This window comes from Artibeus jamaicensis, unplaced genomic scaffold, assembly GCF_021234435.1.
Source record: "Artibeus jamaicensis isolate MK-2021 breed Jamaican fruit bat unplaced genomic scaffold, CSHL_Jam_final contig_3230, whole genome shotgun sequence".
Lineage (NCBI taxonomy): Eukaryota > Metazoa > Chordata > Mammalia > Chiroptera > Phyllostomidae > Artibeus > Artibeus jamaicensis.
In genome coordinates this window covers 1,260,634-1,284,231 of record NW_026521764.1, presented here as the reverse complement: position 1 = coordinate 1,284,231, position 23,598 = coordinate 1,260,634, and the positions used below count along the sequence as shown (strand labels likewise).

General features: G+C 44.6%; 1 protein-coding gene across 1 annotated transcript in view; it reads left to right on the top strand.

The window, feature by feature from the left end:
* RAPGEF5 (Rap guanine nucleotide exchange factor 5) overlaps positions 1 to 23,598 on the top strand; it is a 216,727-nt gene that overhangs the window by 178,860 nt on the left and 14,269 nt on the right. The window contains exons 14-23 of the mRNA XM_037136283.2: positions 817 to 914; positions 4,658 to 4,688; positions 5,552 to 5,630; positions 7,755 to 7,904; positions 11,622 to 11,719; positions 14,549 to 14,671; positions 16,335 to 16,513; positions 20,198 to 20,288; positions 22,471 to 22,521; positions 23,277 to 23,364. Coding sequence (XP_036992178.2) covers positions 817 to 914; positions 4,658 to 4,688; positions 5,552 to 5,630; positions 7,755 to 7,904; positions 11,622 to 11,719; positions 14,549 to 14,671; positions 16,335 to 16,513; positions 20,198 to 20,288; positions 22,471 to 22,521; positions 23,277 to 23,364 — 988 coding nt within the window. The remainder of the gene's footprint in view (positions 1 to 816; positions 915 to 4,657; positions 4,689 to 5,551; positions 5,631 to 7,754; positions 7,905 to 11,621; positions 11,720 to 14,548; positions 14,672 to 16,334; positions 16,514 to 20,197; positions 20,289 to 22,470; positions 22,522 to 23,276; positions 23,365 to 23,598) is intronic.

Here is a 23,598-nt window from a genome sequence, read left to right as displayed (position 1 = left end):
CAATAATTGGATAAAACATTGTCATTTAAAAATTATATTCATGATATGCACATTATTAAACTTTTTCAGGATGTATATTTTGAAAATTTTAAGTAATACTAACTTGTAAAATAGATGATAATCTATACTTACATGTGGATTTAGATGAACTGATATATGTTTTGAATCAATAATAGGCTGCAGCATCTTTTCAACACAGATAATTCCCTGGAGATGATTTGTGGGTAGTCGGATTCCTTTGGCCACCAAAACCATGTTAGCCTTGCAGGTTGACACAAGGGGGGAGAGTGGGATCTGGACAAGGACGAGCTCTGCCTCAAAATAGGCGAGCGTCTAAACTGCTTCTGCCTTTCAGGAAGTAAACCATTTTGCATTAAAAATTCAGCTATCATTTAGTCATCCAGCTAAAAACTCTTTCACCAACTCCTTGACTAAACTAATGCTATTTCAACACAACTGGGTCATTTAATTCAATTGATTTTTTTCCTCCCAGATGATTGTGTGGATATCATTATTTTAAAATATAGAATAGGCATGGAAGTCTCAGTAGCCAGCCAGAGAGATCACTGAGCATTTCCAGCCCATGGCCCCTAAGTGCTGCGAGAGAGCCCTGCTGGCCGAGTTGGGGGCTCAGAGGGGTGACCCCACCCAGGCACTCCCTGGTTCCTGGGTGGATCCCCTCCCTGGTTCCTGGGTGGATCCCCTGCATTTTACAGAGTCCCACCGATTTCTTTGGGCAGGTCAACCACTGTGTGAGTCTAAATTCTTGCTAAAGGGCCTTCAACCGATTCAACTGACACTCTTCTTTCCCCCCAGACCATATACAGAAACGTACTGGATGATGTATATGAATACCCAATACTCGAAAAAGAATTGAAAGAATTTCAAAAGATACTTGGAATGCACCGTCGTCAGTAAGTTATTTCTTTTTCCATATTTCAGTTAATGAAAGAAGGCAGCAAATGTGATAGAATTTGAGATGTCTTATAAAGTCTATTTTGAACATTTTGAATCTGATATTCATCTCGACTCTTTAGCTTTTCTAGCTGTAAATTGTTTGTTTTGCTTTTATATCGAAATGAACAAACATTAAATTGAGCGTATCAACTATTTTTTAGCCCTATTTTAATACAGGAGAAACAAACAGCCATGATAAGTTAGGTACCTAAAAACAATCATTTGATAAATTATTATTGAGTTTTAACAGTAAATATTTAACTTGTCATTTAGGTAGCTCATAGCTATTCTCTAATAAAATAGAAAAAAAATGTCTTATAAGTAGGTCCCAGCAAATCATAGAGCATTTTAAAAGCTCAATTTTATGTTCCTGAGGTTTGGTTTTATCAATTTAGAAAGATTGAAGATAACCATTTACTCAGTGACTTTCAGCGTGTCAGGGTATCCCCCGGGTATCTCTCATTAGTCTTTCAAATTGCCAAAACCTGACTTTACTCTGTTTATGTGAACTCTCCTTATTTATCTTGGTAAATGAAAACATTAAGTCATTAAGCTTTAAGATATAGCTGCAAAGTTAACCTGAAGGGAAAATTGGCCTCTGATTTACAGTGTAGTTTCCACTTAGCAAACATGAAACATATCTGTTGTTAAGCTGTAAAAGCGTCTGTTAAGATTTAGTAGTCATGGTCAAGTTGGGGACATAGGTAAACACAGCTCACCTCCTCGCACAACCACAGCAAAAATTACAACTATGAAATAAATATCCCCCAGAATTGTCAGAAAATTGTGCTGTATGGAAGTCGACACGCAAGGAATTAAAGAAGACATGTTCGTCCGGTTGGGTAGGAGGGCAGGGAGGAGGAAGCAGAACCAGCAGCCCCACACCCGTGGGGGTGGATAAAAATCAGGAGGGATACCTTGAGAGGAAGGGGTCTCTGGCCCACACCAGACCACCTAGCTCAGGGATCCAATGCCAGGAAGATAAATCCCTATAACTTCTGGCTGTAAAAACCAGTGGGGGTTGGGGTGGCAGAAGAAACTGGGATTCTCAGGCGTCTCCTCCCAAATGACTCACAATGGACTTAGGACTTATGCAGACCCTCTCCCTCTGGGCTCCAGCACTGAGGCAGCACCTGGAAGGGCACCAGTGGCACACGGGGAGAAGCTGAAGTGTGTGGCAGCCTCCTCCCAGGTAAAACTTCAGAGGCCAGGCAGTGGCCATTGTCCGTTTTCTGGGCGCTCTCACAAACAGAGACACAGAGCAGTGACACCATATCTGAGACCCCCCTCAACCTAGTTCACACGGGTTGCCCGATCCTCGCAACTACCTAAGGCCCAATCTAATTCAAATTACAGGTGACTTTTCCCCAAAAGGCCACACTACTAAGACAGGGAGTCAAAGGAGCTGTACCTAATACACGGAAACAAACACAGGGAGGCTGCAAAAAGGGGAGACAAAGAACCATGGCCCAAATGAAAGAATAGAACAAAAGTCCAGAAAAAGAACTAAACAATATGGAGACAAGCAACCTATCAGATGCAGAGTTCAAAACACTGGTTATTAGGATTCTCGAGGAATTCATTGGGTACTTCAACAGCAAAAAAAAAGACCCAGGCAGAAATAAAGATTACACTAAGTATAATAAAGAAAATTTACAGGGAATCAACAGTGAAGTCGATGAAGCTGAAAATCACGTCAACAATTCGGAACACAAGGAAGGAAAAAAAACACTCAATCAGAACAGCGAGAAGAAAAAGAATCCAAAAACATGAGTATAAGACTCTCCTGAGACAACTTCAAAGTTATACCAGCATTCAAATCATAGGGATGCCAGAAAGAGAAGAGAAAGGGCAAGAAATTGAAACCTTATTTGAAAAAATAATGAAAGAGAACTTTCCTAATTTGTTCAAGGAAATAGACATGGAAGTGCAGGAAGCATAGAGAGTCCCAAACAAGATGGATGGATGCAAAGAGGCCCACTCCAAGAGCATCATAATTAAAATGCCGATGGTTAAAGATAAAGAATTTTAAAAGCAACAAGAGAAAAATGTATAGTTACCTACAAAGGAGTTCCCATAAGGCTATCAGTTGATTTCTTAAAAGAAACTGCTGGCAAGAAGTATTCAAAGTGATGAAAAGCAAGGATCTATATCCCAGATTATTCTACCCAGCAAAGCTGTCATCTAGAATGGAAGGGCAGATAAAGTGCTTCCCAGATAAGGTAAAACTAAAGGACTTCATCATCACCAAGCCATTATTACATGAAATGTTAAAGGGACTTATTTAAGAAAAAGAAAATCAAAACGATGAACATTAAAATGGTAATAAATTCATAACTGTCAACAACTGAATCTAAAAAACAAACTAAGCAGACAAGCAGAACAGGAACAGGATCATAGATGTGGAGATCATTTGGAGGGTTATCAGTTGGGGGGGGAAGAGGGAAAATGGGGGGAAAGGTACAGGGATTAAGAAATGCAGATTGGCAAGTACAGGATAAATGGGGATGTTAAGAACAGTATAGGAAATGGAGAAGCTGAAGAACTTACATCCATGACCCATGGACATGAACTGAGGTCGGAGGGGCAGTGATTGCCTGAGGTAATGGAGGATACCAGGTAGAGGAGGGCAAAAGGGGAAAGATCAGGACAACTGTAATAGCATAACAATAAAAAATATATTTTAAGAAAAGATTTCAGCAGTCAGAAATACACATCTCACAGAAGATGTTCATTCCGGCCTTCCAGATTCCTGACTTGAGATATAGAGCCTGACTTAACTGCAGTAAAGGGAGGTCCGACTGTGGGTTAAATGTCTATGTAATTTTCAGGAGCCAATAAATTCTCAGTCATGAAAACCACATGTTTAGAAATTCCAAAATGAGGTGTAATTTAGGACAGTGAGTGAAAAGTGAATGTTGTGAATTTTGGTGGCCTCCTTCGATCAGAGTCTGCAATGCATTGTGTCCATAGTCGAGGGACTAGTGTGAAGGTGGGAACAACTAAGTGAAACAAGAAAGACAGAGTCAATGTCAAAGTTACCCCCCACGTGGAAGTGGGTCTGTGCTGTCAGGGAGGCCGTATTACTGTTGGGAACCTTCCATCCATGGTTCCACACACTTAAATGCACCAGAGGCACTCATGAAATTCAAAACATTCCATTAAAGAGCCTAATGTAAAAGTGGGAAATAAAAGATTGAAATAAGAAAATGATGGGATGTGGTCCTTGTATCCTTGGTATAAGATTATGAAATCTTTAGATTCCGGAAGAAGCTTGGAGTTGGAGACCTGCTGGGTGTCCCCCAGCTCCACCGCACATAGAAATATCCTGGGAAAGATGTAGTTCGGCCACGTGCTTAGTCACCTGAATAGCAGTAATTTCAGCTAAAATGTCATCGGTGTGTGAGAAAACTAGAATGACCGTGCACTGAAGAAGTGCACTTCCTCCTGCGGGGTTCACTTTCTGTGGGTGGAAAGCAAACCGTACCTATTGACTAGACAGCTTCTTTCCTTCCTGGTGCACTGGAAACCCAGAGCCCAAAGTCAAGTGTGTTATACACAGTGAACTAATGAGTACTGAGCCTTATCTTTTGGAAAAGCAAAAGCCCCCGCCCAGTGTCTGAAAAGTAGTCTGCCGCGACAATGACTGCATTATTCTGGGCGTGGGACAACGATTGACCTCTTGTTCTTTTCCTTTCAGCACTGTAGATGAGTATTCGCCGCAGAGGAAGGTAAGGCAGGCTGCTGTCCCTGGGAAATGCGGTTCAGTTTGGAGCCCCGGCCCTGCTCATTCGTACTTCCTCAAGCAGGACAGGGCAAGGCAGGGGCTGGGGCTGCAGCTTGTACCCTGGGGTTTCAGCTTCCCTGTGCTGGTGCAGGTCCCGTGTCAGCCCTGTACCTCTGCTGTGCTCTCACCTGCCTGGTTTTGTGATGCATTTTGAAGTCTCAGAGTTTCCCCTGTGTCCCTAGAGTGATATAAATTTGAATGTCAAACATTGGTGGGGAGAAAAGAAATCCAGGCAAGAAGCTTGACTGCAAGAGTAAGAAAGGCTTTGTAAGAAAAAGTTTTGCACTTTTCAACCCAATGGAGAGAGAGCGGGTAGCAAGAATGCATGTGTTTCCTATCCAACTTGAGGGAGAGACTGTAAAGTGAGATGTTAGACACAAGTTGCATAGACGCTGATAAAGAACCTGTTGCCCTTAAGAAAGTCACTGTACTCCAGCACTGAGACCATCTCAAGTCGCTTTACCCACAGGGAAGGTTGATATGGGGATGGGGAAATGGTGTCTGTGCAGAAGAACCTGGGGTGTTGTCGTTAGTAACCAGATTCCCCTCCAGCATGTTGCAAGGAAGGATTATGGGGACTTTTTGCCTGGTGCTGGCCTTGGCGGAGGCCTGTCGTGTTGCTCAGACTCTCCGATTCCACATGCTTTCACTGAGGCAACTCCCAGTCTATTCCTCTATGATTGGATGGTGCATTTCATACTTAAAAAACGAAGTTGGCTAGCTTGTTTGGAACATGTTGTAAACAGCTGTGGCTTTCCAAAGGGCAGGAACACATTCATTCATTGTTCTCTTTCTCCCTTCTCACAGAGTAAAGCCCTTTTCCACCAGTTCAGTCTGAAGGAGAACTGGCTGCAGCATAGAGGGGCCATGTCGGAAACAGAGGAAAGTGAGTGTGGTTCGGACGGGGTTTGGGGAGGTGAGGGGCTGTCTGTCCATCAGCGGGGCTCCCCAGCATTCACACAGCAGCCTGCCGTTAACCACCTCCAGCTGTCACGCCCTTTAAGGAGCATATTAACGTCAAAAAATGATGGCTTTTCTTTTCCGGCTTTGGCATTACCATCTTCATGATCATGTACTGGTGTCCCAGGGACCAAGGACGGTTTCAGTTGGGGAAATAAGACGAGGAGACAGCAAAGAGCCTCCTTCGTTCCTGGGGAGAGGGGCAGGACTGCCTGGGAACACAGCCTGCCCTGGGGGTGTCCACTCCCAGCTCTGTGAGCCCATTGCCTGGGACTCACCGGGAAGTCCACCGAGGCCCACATGCAGGGCACATTTAGAGGGGAAATCTCAGCAAAAATCATAAAAGGAAGGATGTGCAGTCAGAATTCCTATGAGGCAAGGCTGCGCCAGGCATTGTCACACACCCAGATGTCCTCACTCGGTGCCCGGCAGTGCCCCAAAGGGCTCCTGACCCACCGGGAAGAGGGCTGGCCCGCCAGCTCGAGGGGAAACGCTTTGTTAGTGCCCTGAATACGCTGGCGCGCTTCTCTGTGGTAATATCTTGTAACACAACAGAACCTCATTTCCTCCTGTTTGGATCAAGGTTGAGTCAAGTGCAGAGCGGGAAACACTTCCAGCAATTAAAGTGGTTACACTATTGTGACTCAGAGACTTTCTCTTTTAAAACCTTTCCAATAAGTACTGAAATTCTAAGCGTGAGCATTTAACATCGGCTCAACTTCTTAAACACATAAAAAGCAAATTGCCACAAGCATACTTCTTCTGTCACATTGTTTGTGTATAAAGCCGCCCCTGAGGGTGCTGTCGTGTGGTGATAAGAAGAAGAGCAAAGGAAATGATCTTGCCTCCTAATTCCCTACTTGCTGACCTTCCTTGCCTCTGCGCCTCTCAGTTTAATTGTCTGATCTTCCAAGCCGAGTTTCAAACAGGCCGAGTATTTCAGGGCCCTGGTCCTCTCTTTGTTCATCAGTTTGTTGAGCAAGCTGTAAGCTTACATCATAGTTAGGGGTTAGTCAATCAGATCTTTGCCTCGCTCAAAAATTCCATGGTTCTGTGCGTGGAAAAAAAGCCTTCTTGTCTCTCACGAGTCTGTTGACAACATATAAAACAACTCTTTGTTAGTTGCTATTGTTTTAGTGGCACGCCTTACCAAACCAAAAGCAAAATACGGCCAGCGCCTCCTGGTGGTGTTTACTGTGAGGCTCACACACGTAAACGCATAGTGTGTCTTTTGCTTTACTTGCATTTCTGTGAAAACATTCCTGGGTTTATTCTTGTCGTGCCGTTTAAGTCACACATGCAATTTCTCTAGCAGCTGCATGCCTCTTTTAAAAAAAATTTGTAATATAGGAGAGGAAAATATCTAAGTACATTATTGTCCTTCTGTGTTTTCTAAAAAAGCTAGTGTTTTATTGTTCGGAATAGCTGATATAAGAAGCAAACAATGTGCCAATTATCTGCATTGCTATTGAAACAGTTTCTGCTATTAAGTCATAAAGAAACATTTTTCCCGGACCTGTTCACCCAGCTAGTGATAATGTCCTAGTAATAATAATTAGCACCGCAGACAATGAAAAAGAAATTACAACGGCTAGAAACGTGACCTCTCTTTGGAAACAAAGCTCACCACCATCTTGATCAGGAAAGGGGGGTGTCGTTCTTAAAAAATCAGGAAGACTGAACAGAAAAACAGTGGCAGATGACAGATTTTTAGATAAGCACGTGAGAATTCTAACAACGACCGTGCAACTGCCCAGGAGTGGAGTGTAAAGTAAAAGGGTATGTGTTAGACGGGCGGCGTGGGGAAGCTAAGCCCTCCTCAGGCTTGGTCACCGGCTTCCACCGAGACCATCCATGTCTTGGGCGTGCGAGCACATGTTTGCACGCACGTCCCCTCAGGTGCCTGTGTGCAGACAGAAACAGGTGAATCTAGCTATGGGTGTTTTGCACCACAGAGACGAGGGAGGAAGGTGGGTGCCTCAATTTAGGGAAGTCTGCACCTCATCGGCACAGTCCTCTGCTGTCTAACAAGGCTTCTCGTCTCATGCAGTTTTCTGCCATGTGTACGTGACAGAGCACTCTTATGTCAGTGTGAAGGCCAAAGTTTCCAGTACCGCCCAAGAGATCCTGAAAGTGGTGGCCGAAAAGATCCAGCATGCGGAAGAGGACCTGGCTCTGGTGGCCGTCACGTTCTCTGGGGGTAAATGGCTTTCTGTCTTTGAATAGTAATCTCTCACTGGATCTCCTCCAAGAGGAGAGAGTTGACATTTTTATAGAGTAAACGCGCAGCTCGTGTCTTCTGGGTCCGCAGCTGGGTGACCACTGGAACAATGAGGAGCCACCTACCAGAGGTGTTTCCATGACAACGGTTGGGGACTGTTGGATACTGAATTCCCTCCCCTAGAACTGAATTAGAGAGGCAGGCCCATGTTTTGAAATATATTATAAAGCTTTTCTTTCGCATTTGGTACTCTAGATAAACCTTCTATTTTCGTATTTAAATTAACTTGGGAAATGGCTAAAGGATGAAATTACTTTAGGAAGAAAAAAGAAAGACAGCCTTGAACTAGTCATGGTGCTGGCTGACAATTTAATACTTAAAGACTCCCTGCTGAGGGAAATGAGAACCGCACCGTGCTCCCGAAGCTCGTTCCTTCAGGTGGACGCAGCGAGTAGGCCTGGTCACAGCCTTTTCTTCTGGTGGGCCTTATTTACCCTCCGAGAAGGGTTTACTGTCTGTTTGGAGTAAGATCACACAGACGACAAGCTGACACTATTGATCGGTGCGACCTGCACAGACCCCTTCATTCTCACCAGAGCCTGTCAGGCTTCCGTGCCACCGGCCCCCTTGTTGGCTTACCGTCTTTATTTAATATCTCATTAACCCTGAGGCAAATACCAAGAAAGTGACCTGGCATCAATCGCTGAAAACTAGGGAGGGCCAGGTGGGGGAGCGGAAGCAGATAGCCGGCGTTTCTGCTTGCCCTCTGTTATCATCACTCTAGAGGCAGGACAAGGGTGTCCAGTGCCACAGTAGAGCATTAGGTGACAGAATAGCTTCCATCGCTGCGCGTCACTCGGCACCAGGTAAAATGGTCCTAACAGGCTCCTCAATTACACGTGCAAACACACACAGCCCTAATGAACGACAGCGTCCCTCCCTCTCCCTCTCCTCGGGCCCTCATTGTGCATTCCTCCCACGCTGTCTTCCACGTTGTCTAGAAAGAAAGGGGCAAACATTTGAGAAACATGTGGGTTACAGGAAGTTTAATTAGGGGGTGATGAAATTTTTTAATAAAATATTTCAGACATTCCAGATGGATATGATAAATGCACATTATAGTTCATTTTAAGTGACCAAAAACTATTGAATGGTTCGAACCAATATTTGGTCCTATGAAAACCAGCACTTTGACAGAACCAGCACAACAAGTGATCGCTGGGTCCCTGTTTGGACAGAAGGTGCAGGAGAAGAGAGCACCCCGAGCGAGCTTGGTGGCACAGCAGACTCCCCTGGGACCCAGCAGGGCCACGCGTGAGCCTGGAGATGAACGAGTGGCTCCTTTGCTCCCCGACATCCACTCAGTGGCCCTGAGATACCGTGTTACACTCTGTTCAGCAGGATGCATCAGGGTGGCTGGTGGCGTAGAGAGAGACTCATTGCTGATCATCACTAGAAGTATCAGCTGATCCCCGAGTGATCCCACAGCTTTGGAAATGTGCCATCATTTCCCTTCAATTAGTAGTTTTGTCCCTTAAGAACCTTTCTGCCTGCAGCTTAACATCCCCCCAAACAATCATGTTTTTATGAGAGAGGAAAAGAAACAGAGCTTAATGTATTCCTTGTTCTAGCTACATAATTTTCAATAAATAATGTTTTAAATGCTACTGCAAAATGAAATGACAATGAGATCTACTGTGGATTTAGTTTTCAAAAAGAGTTTAAAGATGTTGGCAATCGGTTGGTTTTGTGAATTTTTTTAAGGGACCGGTAGCGATGAGCCCCGTAGCTTTTGATAGATGTAGAGCCGTTTTTATACCAAGGGTGCGTGTGTGTGCGTAGGAACAACAAACATGCCCGGTTATTCAGAGCTGAAGATTTTATCAGTTTTTATAGTGCAGTGACCAACCTGAAAATAAGGGAGAACATTTCTTAGCACCTGGAAAAACGATGGAGAACGCCGCGGCGATTTACCCCCTAGCAAGCATGGGCTCCCTCCCGTACCTTCCGATCTGACGTGTACGGGGGCACACAGCGGGTTGTAGGAAACTGTAGCCAGACAGAGGGGGGAGATGGAAGCACTTCAGGGCCCAGCCCCGTGGGACCGTTCGTTACACACGTCCGCAGCCCGACCTGCTGGCCGTACAGAATATATTAGATTATCATTTGTGTGCTCTCTATGAAGCAGAACTGTTCAAAACAAAATTTGGCATTTTAACTGATTAAGTTATATAGCAAAAGATGTGGGGTATTGCATTTCCCGACCATGCTGGATATCTGAAGGGCTGCTTTAGGAGAGAAGCTGGTTATATTACCGTGGAATAAACTTGAGTATTACTTGAGTCAACTCCCATCCACGTCTGTAGTTAGGAGGAGAATACTTCTCCGTTGTGGTGTAAGAGAGCACCAGCGATAATGCAAAAATGGTCAGAGGATAGGAACCATTTGCAATAAGGAAAATAAAATGGAAGAAGAATATGTGAAAAATTTCAGCTTCAATAGTAGTCAAGAAGTACAAAATAAACTGCAAATCCATTTTTGGTTTCCACAAAAGAACAGACTTACCAAAACTGACAATAAGTGTTGGTCAGTGTAAGAATTAGAAAGGGGTTTGACAGTTTGTATCGAAAACTTTAAAATTACTTATCCCTTTTCACCCAGTAATCCCACTACTGGGAATCTATCTTAAGAAAATCATCACCCTGACTAGCGTGGCTCAGTTGGTTGGGCGTTGTCTCACAAAGCTAAGGGTTATCAGTTCGATTCCTGGTCAGGGCACATGTCTGGGTTGCAGGTTTGGCCCCCATTCAGGGCATGTAAGACATAACCAGTTGATGTTTCTCTCTCCCAACAATGGTTCTCTCCCTCTCTTTCTCCTTCCCTTCCCCTCTTTCTACAAATAAATAGTCTTTTAAAAAAAGAAAGAAAATCGTCAATAAGCAGCCCGAGATGTATGCACAAGGGTGTTGATTTCAGCAATGTACGTATGGCTGCCATAATAATAGGTCCCATTAATAAGCCCCTGGTATGTGTCTGGCCCTGTGCTAAATGAGATTTAGCAAACATCTTGCCATCTCATTTATATGAGGAAAAAAAGAAATGAAAAATGTCCAACAAAAGTGGAAAGTTTAAGTGATGCTATAATAGACTGTTATGTAACCAATTAAGCATGACATATATAAATAATTTTGACAAGTGGTTAAGTGCATGTAATAAAATTAGAATATAAAACTACATATGGAATAATTGCACACATATGTATTCATAATAAGTATGTATGTATGTATAAATAATTGCCAATATATGTATGTGTATACACACACACTTATACATAAAGATCAGAATAAAAATATACCCAAATGTTAACCAGTATTACTATCATGTGGTTATACTTAGGGTGATGGGATTATGAGTGAATTTTACTTTCTCCCCTGAAATGTTCTGTGTTCCAAAGAGCAACTGAGTATTATACGAAAAAATCACCAGAGGATTCCCCTTTATGGAAAACACGGAGCGACGCCCAAGCCCTCACCGGTACCTGTATAGAGTGTGCAGAACTAAATTCAATCTACTTTACATCCTATTTACTTCTAAATATGCTTCTCTGGCAAGTTTCACTCTTTAGATGTACCTTGTATGCCTACTGCTGTTCTTGTGCTTCTAATTACTCTGTTGTGTTTTTTTTTTTTAATAAAGAAAAGCATGAACTTCAGCCAGATGACTTGGCGATCTCCAAATCCCTGGAAGCATCTGGTCGGATATATGTCTACCGGAAAGACCTGGCTGACACTTTGGTGAGGACCTTTGGCCTTGTCCTTGAAACACACAGACACAAATGCCAGATGAAGAACATACTTGTGTGCGTTTTACAGTGAATGTTAGAAAAATACATTGAACGATTTCCTCTCCTAGCCAACAGTACACTTATCAAGTTAACACTGCTTTGCCAAATCAAAGACGCACAACCTGACGAATTCTAAACCCTTCCTCAGTCAAATCCCCCTTCTCTCTGAGCCCCTCAGACGAGGGATTTGAGACCTGGGGTCCCTCTCCATTGGGATCTTAATTCCATTTCTTCATTTCTGGAGGGTGTGTGGAGAGCAGGCTGAGAAATGCACCCTGTGTGAGTGGAAGGGGGAGGGGACTGCCTTCGTCACCGTGCATTTGGTGCCCTGGGAGTGTCCCTGCCCTCGAAGAGAGGGGGAGGGCTCAGCCTTCCCTGGGTGAAATGGTCTCATAACAACAATGGGACATCGATGCCACTGAAGAAGAAGCATCTGAAATAATGTGGGCCCCACAGTGTAGGATACTTTCAGTTCAAATTTAAGACCATGTACACCCAATGAAATGATTGGCGGGTTGTTTCTAACACCCTCAGTTTAAGGCTGCTTGCTGTACAGTGGGGTTCATCTCCCAGAAGCAGCAGGCTTTACCGACTGGGACTGTAACATCTGGTCTTACGGTCCTAGTCTGCTTCCTTGGGTCAGAACCAGGCTGGGTCTACTTATCTGGTTCCTGTTGTATATATAATTGGGGACTATGTACACCATGTGGGCAAATGAAAATTGCTTATAATAAAAATGCTTTCTGTTAAATTATCTACAGGATATCAAGCTACCATAATATCAGTCACTGTCATTTTTAATACTTAACCAGAAACATAGGTGCTGAGTAACTCACATCCATATCTCATTTAACATTCCCAGTGACCCTGTGAAGGTCGCAAAGGCTGCAAGTAGCTTACTCTAGCTTCCAACAACCAAGGAGACAGTGCTAGGATCCAGCCCCTGTACATTCAGCTCTAGAGCCCCTGTGCCTTCCTTTCATTTGGATATGATGAGAGAAAAGAGGGAAACCTTTTGTTTAATGTGGGCCCCTTCCAGTTCTCAGTGTCCCACGGGTCAGTGGTCCTGTGGCTGCAATGATGTAATTGCATCAGTGAAACATGACATGCTGGACAATGTTATGCAGTGTCTTTGAGTAAATAACGAGATTGATGTGACTTCACTTCTCTGGAGGAGGACAGTCTACGGAGCAGCTGCTCTGGGCTCCTGGCGGTGGAGGGGACCTGCAGCCTAATCGTCTCCCACCCTCTGGCCTTGTGCTTCCCAGACTTCTCTCACAAGTCCCGGGTGCCCAGCTCCACTGCCCAGGGCCAGTGGCGGGGGAGGGCAGGCCCCGGTCACTGTCTTCATGGGTTAGTAGGTGCCATGCGGTGTGTTCTGAGAGGAGCCAATCAATGTTTCCCCCATGAACTTTGCACACCACCTAAAATTTTCCTGTTGGACTCATAGCTGTAGGTCTTTTATCTCCAAAATATTTCTGTTGAAATGGGACGTTGCAAGGGAAGAATAATATATGAAACCACTAACACACACTCTACTTGTCTATAGATTGATTATATCTTGGAAAGCAGGAACTAAAGTGTGGAATGAATGGGAAAAATACATATAAAGTGTTTCTTTTTTTAAATACTTTATTTATTTATTTTTAGAGAGAGGGGGAAGGGAAGGAGAAAGAGTGGGAGAGAAACATCACTGTGTCGTTGCCTCTCATGTGTCCCCTACTAGGGACCTGGCCTGCAACCCAAGCATGTGCCCTGAGTGGGAAACTCCACACCGTCTCCCGCTCTGGGAGCAGATTCAGTTTGCATCTGCTCTGAGTGAAATTAAGTCTGTGAGAAAGCTCGGTGGGGGTCTTTGGCCAACTGTTTATAAATGTAAGAATTCTAAAATGCAAACAGCGTATCTTGCTGTTGAGAAACAGATTGATATTTGGAATCTGAGCTATTCCCTTCATCCTGCTATGTCATTTAGTTCGTAAAGTCCTATTCTCTTTCTCCTAAGTCATTAACTATTTCAACGTCATTAACTATTCAAGTCCAGACCCTCAAATGGGAGAATTTATATCTTAATTGAAAGTAACATATTTTGAAAAGATGCTAAATCATTTTTAATACGTTGAACAGTGACAATAGACTTGAACTTGTGGTGGCATTGGGTAATTTCATGCTGTATTTTAAGGAAATCTGTCACCAAACATGTACCTGTGTGTACAGGGAAAGCAATTGATACTTAACTATCCACCATGGGGTATAAGTGAAGAAAGTTTTTTTATTTCATGTTTCAATTTTTTTTTGTTTTTGTTTTTTTGCTTTCCACAAGCATTTTAATAAAATTTGTACATGTGTGTCTGGGCTGAGACTTGTTAAACATATTTCCTGTAAAAGCTGTGTCTGCCTTTATTGAAGTGCACCGTGCCATTTCTCCTGTTTGTTTTTGTACCAGCCCTGCTGGCACGTGGATTCTTCCCAGAAGCCCAAGTGGTTTCGGGGCTTCAGCCTTCATTACGCTGCCTGCCCCGGCCGTGTTTCACAGTCAGAGTTGTGTGGGTACGTGGGAAGGTGGCAGGGACGGGCTCACGCACTGATCACTTCTGCTGTCCTCAAGGCTGCTTCCTAAAGTGGCTGTAACTCGCTGAAGGTGAACAGACCGGGGGAAATATTAAGTGCCCTCAGACAAGATTGCCTTTCTCATCTGGGCGTCTAGTGCCTTTCCATGGGAAGCCAGCACAGAGCCAAATGCTGGGACTTACTGAGGATCCGTTTGCTTCTGTTGGTTTAGAACCCATTGGCAGAAAACGAGGAGTCGCAGCAAAGGCCGATAAGGATTTTGGGAATGAATACTTGGGATCTTGCTCTGGAATTAATGAATTTTGATTGGAGTCTCTTCAATTCAATTCATGAGGTAAGGAAAGGGTGAAACAATCAAGGAAATGCTAGTACTCTTTGTGAATTCTTTTCAAAGAATGTTTGTGTGTGTGATTAGGTTTTTAAAAGATCCATCATCTGGTGATACTATTATGCTAGGGTACCATGGTCCAGAAAGATATTCGAAAGGCTGATCCAGTCCTAGGAATCAGAATACAATGCTGGGCTTTATTTGGTCCTGATACAATCACATGTTTGTACAATTAGTATAAACATGTCATATTTTTATATGTATGAACACGTGTGTATGTGTATCTATACACGGAGCTCTGATGGGATTGAAGAGCCATTTTGTGTTTGATACCTTTGATACTTGTATTAATTTTCCCCATAAAGTTTATAATTAAACAAGAACCACACATTATTTATGTATATACATGTCTATACACACACACACACACACTCATCCTTTTACTGAAGAACATTCTGTAAGTTCAGACTGTCCAGCAAGAAGACTTCAAGTGCTTTCTTGAAAACTCCGAGATATATTTCAGATTTCTGTGTCCATCAACTTCTCCCTTGAGGACAGCTCGTAACAGTGACAGACTATGGGGCAATGCTGCTGACAGTTCATGAATAAATGGAGCCGGCGGAGAGGTGCCCAGGAGTGAGCGGTGTGGCTGCTCCGCAACCACCCGATGTGGCCCTTGCTTTGCCACTGAGGGAAGTTTTTCTTATGAAACGGCCCTTCCTTCTGAAGAGAAGCTCGTGCCCAACTTAACCCAATTCATTTGGGAAGGACTTTTCAGTGCCCTCATATTTTCTTGTTGAATTTTCCATGTGGTGATGTAATTTTGAGTAAGTAGGGAAGTCATTCCCGCTAAATGTCTCCTGACTTTGGAAATGTCGGTAGAATGGGATGTGTCCCTGCTTCTGCCCTGGAACAGTGCCAGTTATTTCTGTGAAATGCACACACCTCCATTTGAAATGAACCTGCTCCATTGCTTTACGTGTAATCAACCTGTACAGAGTAAATAGTTACTAGTTACTGGTCTTACTTGTTTTTTGTTTTTGTTTGTTGGACCCTGTTCTTTCTGTTTACGGTTTGGCACTGTCTTCCATCAGTGGTTCTCCAACAGTAGGTCTCTAGAACAAAATCATCAGCACCACCCGGAAACGTGTTAGAAACAGACATTTTTTGTCCCCACCACAGACCAGCTGAATTGGAAACGCTGGGTGGGGGGGTGTTCCTGATTCTTACTGAAATTTGAGAACCCTCGTCTGGAGAATCTACCTGCGAGGGTCTAATGTGCATCTGAACAAATGCTAGTGATGGTATTTATTCATTTGCACGTGAATTTGCCAATAGAACAAGTTTAGGAAGTTTGGATCTGATTCAGCCTGTGATTTAAACTTCGAATGCCTTAGATTTTCATGTAGAGGCATCATTCTTACACTCTTAAAAAATTTATATAAGGGCTCTAAGTGAACGTTATTTAATGAGGCATCGCTAAAACTAAAGATAAGTTTATCTTTAAAATGAAAGAAAGTTTTCAAATATAATATGTTATTATTTGTCACATTCTCATATTGTGATATGACGGTGGCTACCAGAGATAGCTCTTTAAAATGGACTAAATTTTGTACCAACTTGACTGTGTGCTAAAAATAAACACTGACGTGAGCGTATTTTCTTTCAGCAAGAGCTGATCTACTTCACGTTCAGCAGACAAGGAAGCGGGGAGCACACGGTGAACCTCAGCCTCCTGCTGCAGCGCTGCAACGAGGTCCAGCTCTGGGTGGCCACGGAGATCCTGCTCTGCAGCCAGCTGGGCAAGCGAGTGCAGCTGGTGAAAAAATTCATCAAAATCGCTGCTCAGTGAGTTTCTAGTGGCGAAAAGTCCAGTCCCTCTCATCTCCTTGCAAGAGTACTATTTTATTTTCCTTGTGATGATAAGAAGGGTTGGATGTAAAGGGGTGATCCTGAGTTAACTGACCAAATGCTTGAGACGGTCTGTCCATGCATAGTTATGTATTTGCATTTGAAGTATTTATATTTTAAAGTAAATGTCAAAATATCAGACTGAAGCACTCTGCTCCATGCTGTAGAACTAATAAGCACACATACCTCATCCTGCAGCTAAATTACAATGTGGCCAGGGAGCTGCAGTAGCCTAGGAAAACAGGGTAAGCTGAGCGAAGGGGAAATATCGTTGAAAATGCAGTGTGTTCGAGAATCCTGCTCTGGGCTCCTGGGTGCCCACAGTATGAACTTTACAAACTCCTTAGCGGGGCCCACATTGGCTGGTCCCTCCTGACCTCTGAGCCCCACCCGCTGGGTGCACCCCACGCCACAGCCACTCTTTCCCGTGCACCCGGCCCCCAAGCACGGATGCGTGTTGCCACCTCTGCTAAAAGCGGCCCCTTCCACCCAGCAGGCTGCTGCCGCTCTTTACAGCATAGGCCAAATGTGACTTCCTCCTGGAAAACATTGGTGATTTTCAAATGCAAGGTCAGCTACTTCCTACCCTGACTCCCTCCCCTGCACACACATAGACATGAGATTTTCTTTTTAAAAATTTCTTTATTCTGTGTATTGAACTTCCCTCTTTATGTAGGGCTCCTTCGGGGGCTGTGTTAACCTCCAGCGGACAGGGACCAGTTCTAATCAGTCACTGCTTTGGGAGCCTGGTACAGAACTTAGTGAGTACCAACGACCCAGTAAATGTTGGCTGCATGACCTTTTTTATTAAAGTAAGTTGCTGGGAGCATCTCTTAAAATACCTGGTCCGCATCCCCAGACTGCCCTTGGGGCAGCTCCCAGCAGAAGCAGGCAGCAGCAGCCAGGCTTTCCCAGTGCCGGCCTTCCCAATTCATTTCTCCTTTGTCTTCCAGAATAGTTGTTGCACCAGAGTGTTTTTGAGTGCCTGGCAGTGTAACCTATTCGGCGACTATGGATTGATCACTCGTTAGAGGTGCAGATCCATGCAGGCTGTTGTGGGGAAGTCCCGGTACCCCGGGCCCTGCCTTCAAGGAGTTTGCGGTCTGCTGGCAGAAGGGACTGTGTTTCCTTAATGCAGAGTTCCCACCTTGGAGGCTCTGTTGGGGGGAGCTCACATACCAACGATGAGGCAAAGGAGGGTTTGAAAAACAACTTGTGAAAGTTAAGTAGCATCCAAGGTGATAATGGCATCCTGGGTAGAATTTGACTGTTATCAGTACAAAAGAGGTCAGAGTCATGGTGGGGGCGTGGGGGAGCAAGACACAGAGAACGTGTGGTCTGGGGAAGGACCCGCATCCAGTTTGACCCCAGTGGGGAGGGTATTGGTGAGGAAGTCGTGGGAGACTCATCTGCAGAGAAAGATGGGAGCAAATGGTTAAGGATTTGGGATTTCAGACTGAGGAGTGCAGCCTGCCTTGGGGAGCCACTAGGGATTCCCTGGCAGTTTTTGTGCAGGAAACTGATGATCAAAGTTGTCCCTCGGGAAGGTTGGTGTGCAAGTTGCACGGAGACTGAACTGTGACCCAGAAGCAAGGTTGTTTTGTTCACTTAGATGACAGATAGTGGAAGTACCTGACTTGTTCAGTGTGATTGGACTGGAGGGAGAGAGAGATGAGCCTAAACCTTGGACTCTTTTTTTTTTTTTTTAATTTGGCCAATGTGTTTTCATAATAGTCTGTGAAATACTTAAAGGTGAGGCTTTATTGGGTCAAAAAGTCCTTATAAATATCAGTAACTAGGATAAATGGGATACTGATGTCTCAAGGAGTAAAATGACAGCACACAGCTCTGTTCCCAGTGTAAGATTCTACTGGTCCACAGGGAAATAGAATCTACTCACATCCTCTCTGTGCGGCATCATGATCTTGAATTATTTACAGAACTGGTCTCTAAGCCTAGCCCGTGGTCTGGAATGCCAATAGGAACGCAAAGTTAAATTTTTTATAATCACAGGAGTAGGAGTAACCGCCGGAAAATAATAATTTCCATGATCACGAAGTGTGTTTCCTGCCTAAGGCATCCTATTTGCATATTCATGTTTCCCTTCCTCTCACCATCCCCTCCCCCCACCTCTGTGGATTGGGTGGGTTTTATTCCCTCACACAGACAAAGGAGTGTTGGCTAAACTGGAATGTTTAGTGTCAGGCAGCCCGTTCTTATCACGGAATGAATGAGTCTTGGGAACTGGAACGGTGTCCAATATTTGTGCTGCCTCAGTTTGTCTTCTGGAGAAATTGTGTCTGTGTTCATTCCTTTTTACAGATTCGGGTGTTGGTTACATGTGCTTTTTTTGTTTTAAGTATGAATGAAAAAGAGATCTGGACCAGGAAAATTATTTGGGTGGGGGGAGTGGCTAAAAGATAAAACGATGAGGATTATATCTAACATTCCACAGAGATAAATGCTGCTAAATGAAAAGAAGAATAGATTTTTTTATAATGAATAATAATAGAACCATTTCCCCCCCAAAAGTCTTGGTTTCAATTCTAGTAAATGCCATCTGAGTAGCTTGCTATATGCAATGTGTAATTTAGTATGGCATGTAACTGCAAGAACAAGATACAAAGTTAATGTATATACGCTGTTCCCAAAGTCTATCTGAGATGCTGGTGGAGATGTCAGGGAAGAGATGGCATCTGAGGGAAGCTAAATTAACATACACTAAGTATTTTTTCTGCACCCAGCTCGCTGCTAAGCACTTGCATATTTTTCATGTTTAATTACCAAGTTAGGGTAGTCTCTTCATTTTAAGGACTTAACCTCAGAGCAGTTCTCCCCTCCTGAGTCCCAGATCAAGCAGTGTCTAGAATTCACAGGCTGTTCTGGCCAACCTGGAAGTACAACCTCCCTGTGGTCTGGCAAATGCCCTCAGCAGGCTTTAAGAATTGGTGGAACTTTGACCACTTAGGTCAAGGGCATGACATTATGCACAGCAGAGAACCTTGCAGAGTGAGTGGGGTGCAGTGTGATCTTGTTTTGCATTTTATCTCCTTTTCTCTTTAAATGAGAAATGTGGGACAGGGTCCCTATAATATATGCCATATTTTACGTAAGTGCATAACACAGTAGCAATTTTGTTCATGGCAAAGAAAATGTGTATAAATGTAATGGGATGGGCAGCTTAGACCCATGAGGTGAGGGGGGCTTGTCTCCCACAAAGCAGACAGCTTGCTGACACAGGGGCAGGGCTAGAGAGCCTGTATAATGAGAGCAAGGGGTATACAAAGAAAGACGAATGTAAGAATTTTTAGTTGAAATTGTAAATGCATCCAAATTAGGGTTTTTAAAAGGAGGAAGTTTTTGAAGTGTCCGAAGGTATCAAGAACATAGATCTCCTGCAGGTAAGGATGCACTCAGGCGCTTGGCATAGGCTCATTTCTGTAAGAGACACCTGAAGGGGCCCCAGGGCACTCGAGGGTGTGTGGGCTGTGGAGCAGAGTCCAGCCCTGCCCCAGAGGTTGAACTCAATGGCCTAGGGGAGTATTGCCAGGGGCAGCTTTTGTGATCGTCTAGAGAAAGGATGTTGCCTCAGAGTGCCTTCTGCCTTCTTTTATGCTGCAGCTGCAAAGCCCAGAGAAACCTGAATTCTTTCTTTGCCATTGTGATGGGTCTCAACACCGCTTCCGTCAGCCGGCTGTCCCAGACCTGGGAGGTGAGCCCATCGGTCTTCATGGAGAGGGAGGAAGAGGGAGAAGGAGGGAGGAGGAGGGAGAAGGAGGGAGAGGGGGGATGGATAAAACTGAACGGACCCGGTCCAGCAAGAAGCCTTCATTTACAATGCACAGACTGACTTACACGGCTTAAGTATGTACTACTAGAAAAAATGTTTAAAAAAATAATGTCCTGGCAGGCACCACTGTGATCAGATGGTCTTCACAGTGGCTGTGTGATGTGTAGGACAGAGGTGAGAGCTGCCCCCAGCTCCAGCCAGCCTTCCCCTGCGCTGCGCCCGTGACGGTGTGGCCCCGGTCCCCTAGGGAGCCTGTCCAAGCTCCCCTGTGTGAGGTTACGGGGCTGGGAGTCTAAGGAGTCAAGCTCGTGGGCACCCCACCAGCAGGGTCCTGGCAGTATGTCCCCATGGGTGATGCACATCTTTGTAAAATTTGCAAAAGTAAAGTAACTTTGTATTCATTTTCTTAAAGAAGGCCCCACAATACTGTAAGTTTCGGGCCTCCAGGACCCTGGCCCTGCCCCTGTTGGTGGTGTGTGAGGAAGGCTGTTTAGGTTCTCAGATGGAGGGGCCCACAAACGCGAGCGTGTGTTCCCAAACATGGACTTGAAGGGTATACATGCAGGAACTGAAATGGGGACTTCCCTGATTTTAACCAGACACAGAGGTGGGGCTCTCTGCCTCGCCCACGGCCCCATCCCTTCTCTCCTCGGGGTTTGTTTCCTCTGCTCTCTGCTTCGTACCATGGGCCATTCTCTGCCTCGTCCCGTCTCTTCGTCCATCACATCTCCCTGCTGGCTCTGGCCTGCATGTGGCTCCCTGCAGTCTCCTTAGCCTCCCTCCACTTTTCCTAGATTCAGCTCTCATCAGTGACTGCGCCAGTCTCTTCCTGGTTCCCAATGTAAACTCCCCTAAGAGAGAGGCTGAGAGGCCAGCTATTTCTCTTCTCACTTTAGATCTCAACGTAGGTCTGTGGGCAACTTACGGACCCATTTTCGGTGAGGCAGGGAGATGCTCTGGTGGGGCACGGTGGCGGGTGCCCCTGGGCCATCCGTGCGGCAGGCCCAGCAGACGGCGGTGTGCTGCTCAGAGGCATGATGAGAATACGTTGCAGACGGCTACGTTATCTCTGTTCTCGTGCCATTTGTCCCCCATTCATTAGTGCAGTTGTGCCTATATAACAATAGTTTCCAAACAGATTAAAGTGCCCACTTGCTGTGGTTAACTGAGTCCAAATTCAAAATTGTCAAATTGAGAAGTCTGTTTCTAAATAATTCAAAAGGCTAATTATTGGGGGGGGGGCCCTCAATCACTTTGATTTGGTTGGGAAACAGAAAGTCCCATGAATATCTTCCAGAAAGTAGGCATTTGTGTTCATACCTAGAATTTGTTAAGCACCAACCAGGAGCAGCACACTTTTTATGGCCATCTCCCTATCAGTCAGAGAGCTGGGAGCTGGCAACAATCCACGCAGCTAGGAAGCCACAGAGGCAGAGTTCAAGTTCAGACTGTCTTCTCACTGCATCTGTACGAAAGGTGCCCAGCTTTTCACTCAATCACGTAAAAGGCTGGCGGGAAAATGCCAGACTCTTCTTCCTCGGACCCAAATTTGTACCTGGGAGGATGGCATACCCTCTGCTGTTTGACCCGCTACCTGTTCGTGTGGTTCATCTCCATAGTTCAGTGAGTCTGCCTGTCAAACCGCCAGCTTTGTCACTCAGGGTTTTCATGGCCTTTCACTAGTTTAGGCCTCTGCTGTGAAACATAATTATATCATTTGTACAAAAAAAGTCAGCTGACATTATTATTCCCAACCAGCAAGGCTATTTAAGAAGATGAGAGTGTCCATCAAAGGTAGGTTATGAACTGAAATCCAAGTTTTTATTAAAGAACCACCAGTGTGTGGAATGTCCAACCAGCTGGATTCCAGTCACATGGCTGGCTGTTAAGTATTTTAAGCCATTTTTAGCCACCTTCCTAAGGAATGTACTGTTTCTCTGGGAATGAAAATCGCGTCATGAGAGGCAGTCTGGGTGGACCCGACGAGAGATGGGTTTATGTGGGGGTGCGGGGCACGGGAAGCCCCACGTAACAAACATTCCCTGGTCACCTCTCAAATTAATGGACTTCTTTGACCTTTTCTTGTCTGTGTGTTTGTTTTTAGAAAATCCCTGGGAAGTTTAAGAAACTTTTCTCTGAACTTGAAAGCTTGACCGTAAGTACTTGAGCCGGAGGGGGCTTGTTCTTCGAATTCTTTGCCAGTGTCTGACTTGGTCCCAGACCCCAGTGGTGGGCAGCTTGGACGGGGGCACCTGTGTGTGAAAATTCAGTGTCACTTCCTAGGAAGTGAAGCAAGTCTGCAGTTCATGCTGCTGCTTCTTCGTGGGAAAACGTGGTGAAAAGGGTCCTTTCACTATGATTCTGAGAAGGTGGATTTCTAAGGACAGTCCGTTTCAAAGCCTGTGGAATTGGTATCAGTTTAGCGTGCAATCAGTGTCTCATGCATTATTTTTCTCTCCGTTCTACCATTTCTTAGGTTTAGATACAAAATGTATAGCTTCTTCCCAGAACACAGCGAGACAGCCTTCTCTTGTTTTCTCGCATTGTGAGGGCAGTTTTTTTGCAGTGTACCTAACCCAAGACGTTGGGGTTGCTTCGTGATAGAAATTACACAGAGGAAACTAGACTTGAAGAACCAATTTGAGGAAAGTAATAGGGCCATCCAAAGGTGTCTCTCTTTTGCAGTCAGTTCCCATTATTGTAACCCAATAACTTGGCTTTCATTCAGTGCCTAGATTTCCTGCCCTAATTTAGTGAGTTTATTTTCCTAGGAAACCTTTATCTACTTCATTCTTAGGGAGGACCTCTCAGTAGCTAACCCATGTTCAAATCGCATAGCAAAGTGGCTTTAGAAGTCTTTCTGTAGCACATTGATTTTTCTCTCTCTCTGCAATCTGCTTGCTTCGGCAGGATCCTTCCCTGAATCACAAAGCCTACAGAGATGCATTCAAAAAGATGAAGCCGCCCAAAATCCCTTTCATGCCCTTATTGCTTAAAGGTAATGATTTTTTATCTTTTATGGTATGTAATTCCGTCTTCCAGGAATTCGTCACTGTTACTGTATGGGGCCAAAAAAAGGACTCGGTTTATTTCTTTAAAGTGAGGTTGACATTCAGACCAAACCATGTTTGCTTGTGATTGTTTCTCAAATGCTCAGTTACTTCTGAGACACCTAAAATCCTGCATGGTACTTGAACAGACATCAAAGCATTTCCTCTCGACTCAGAAAATT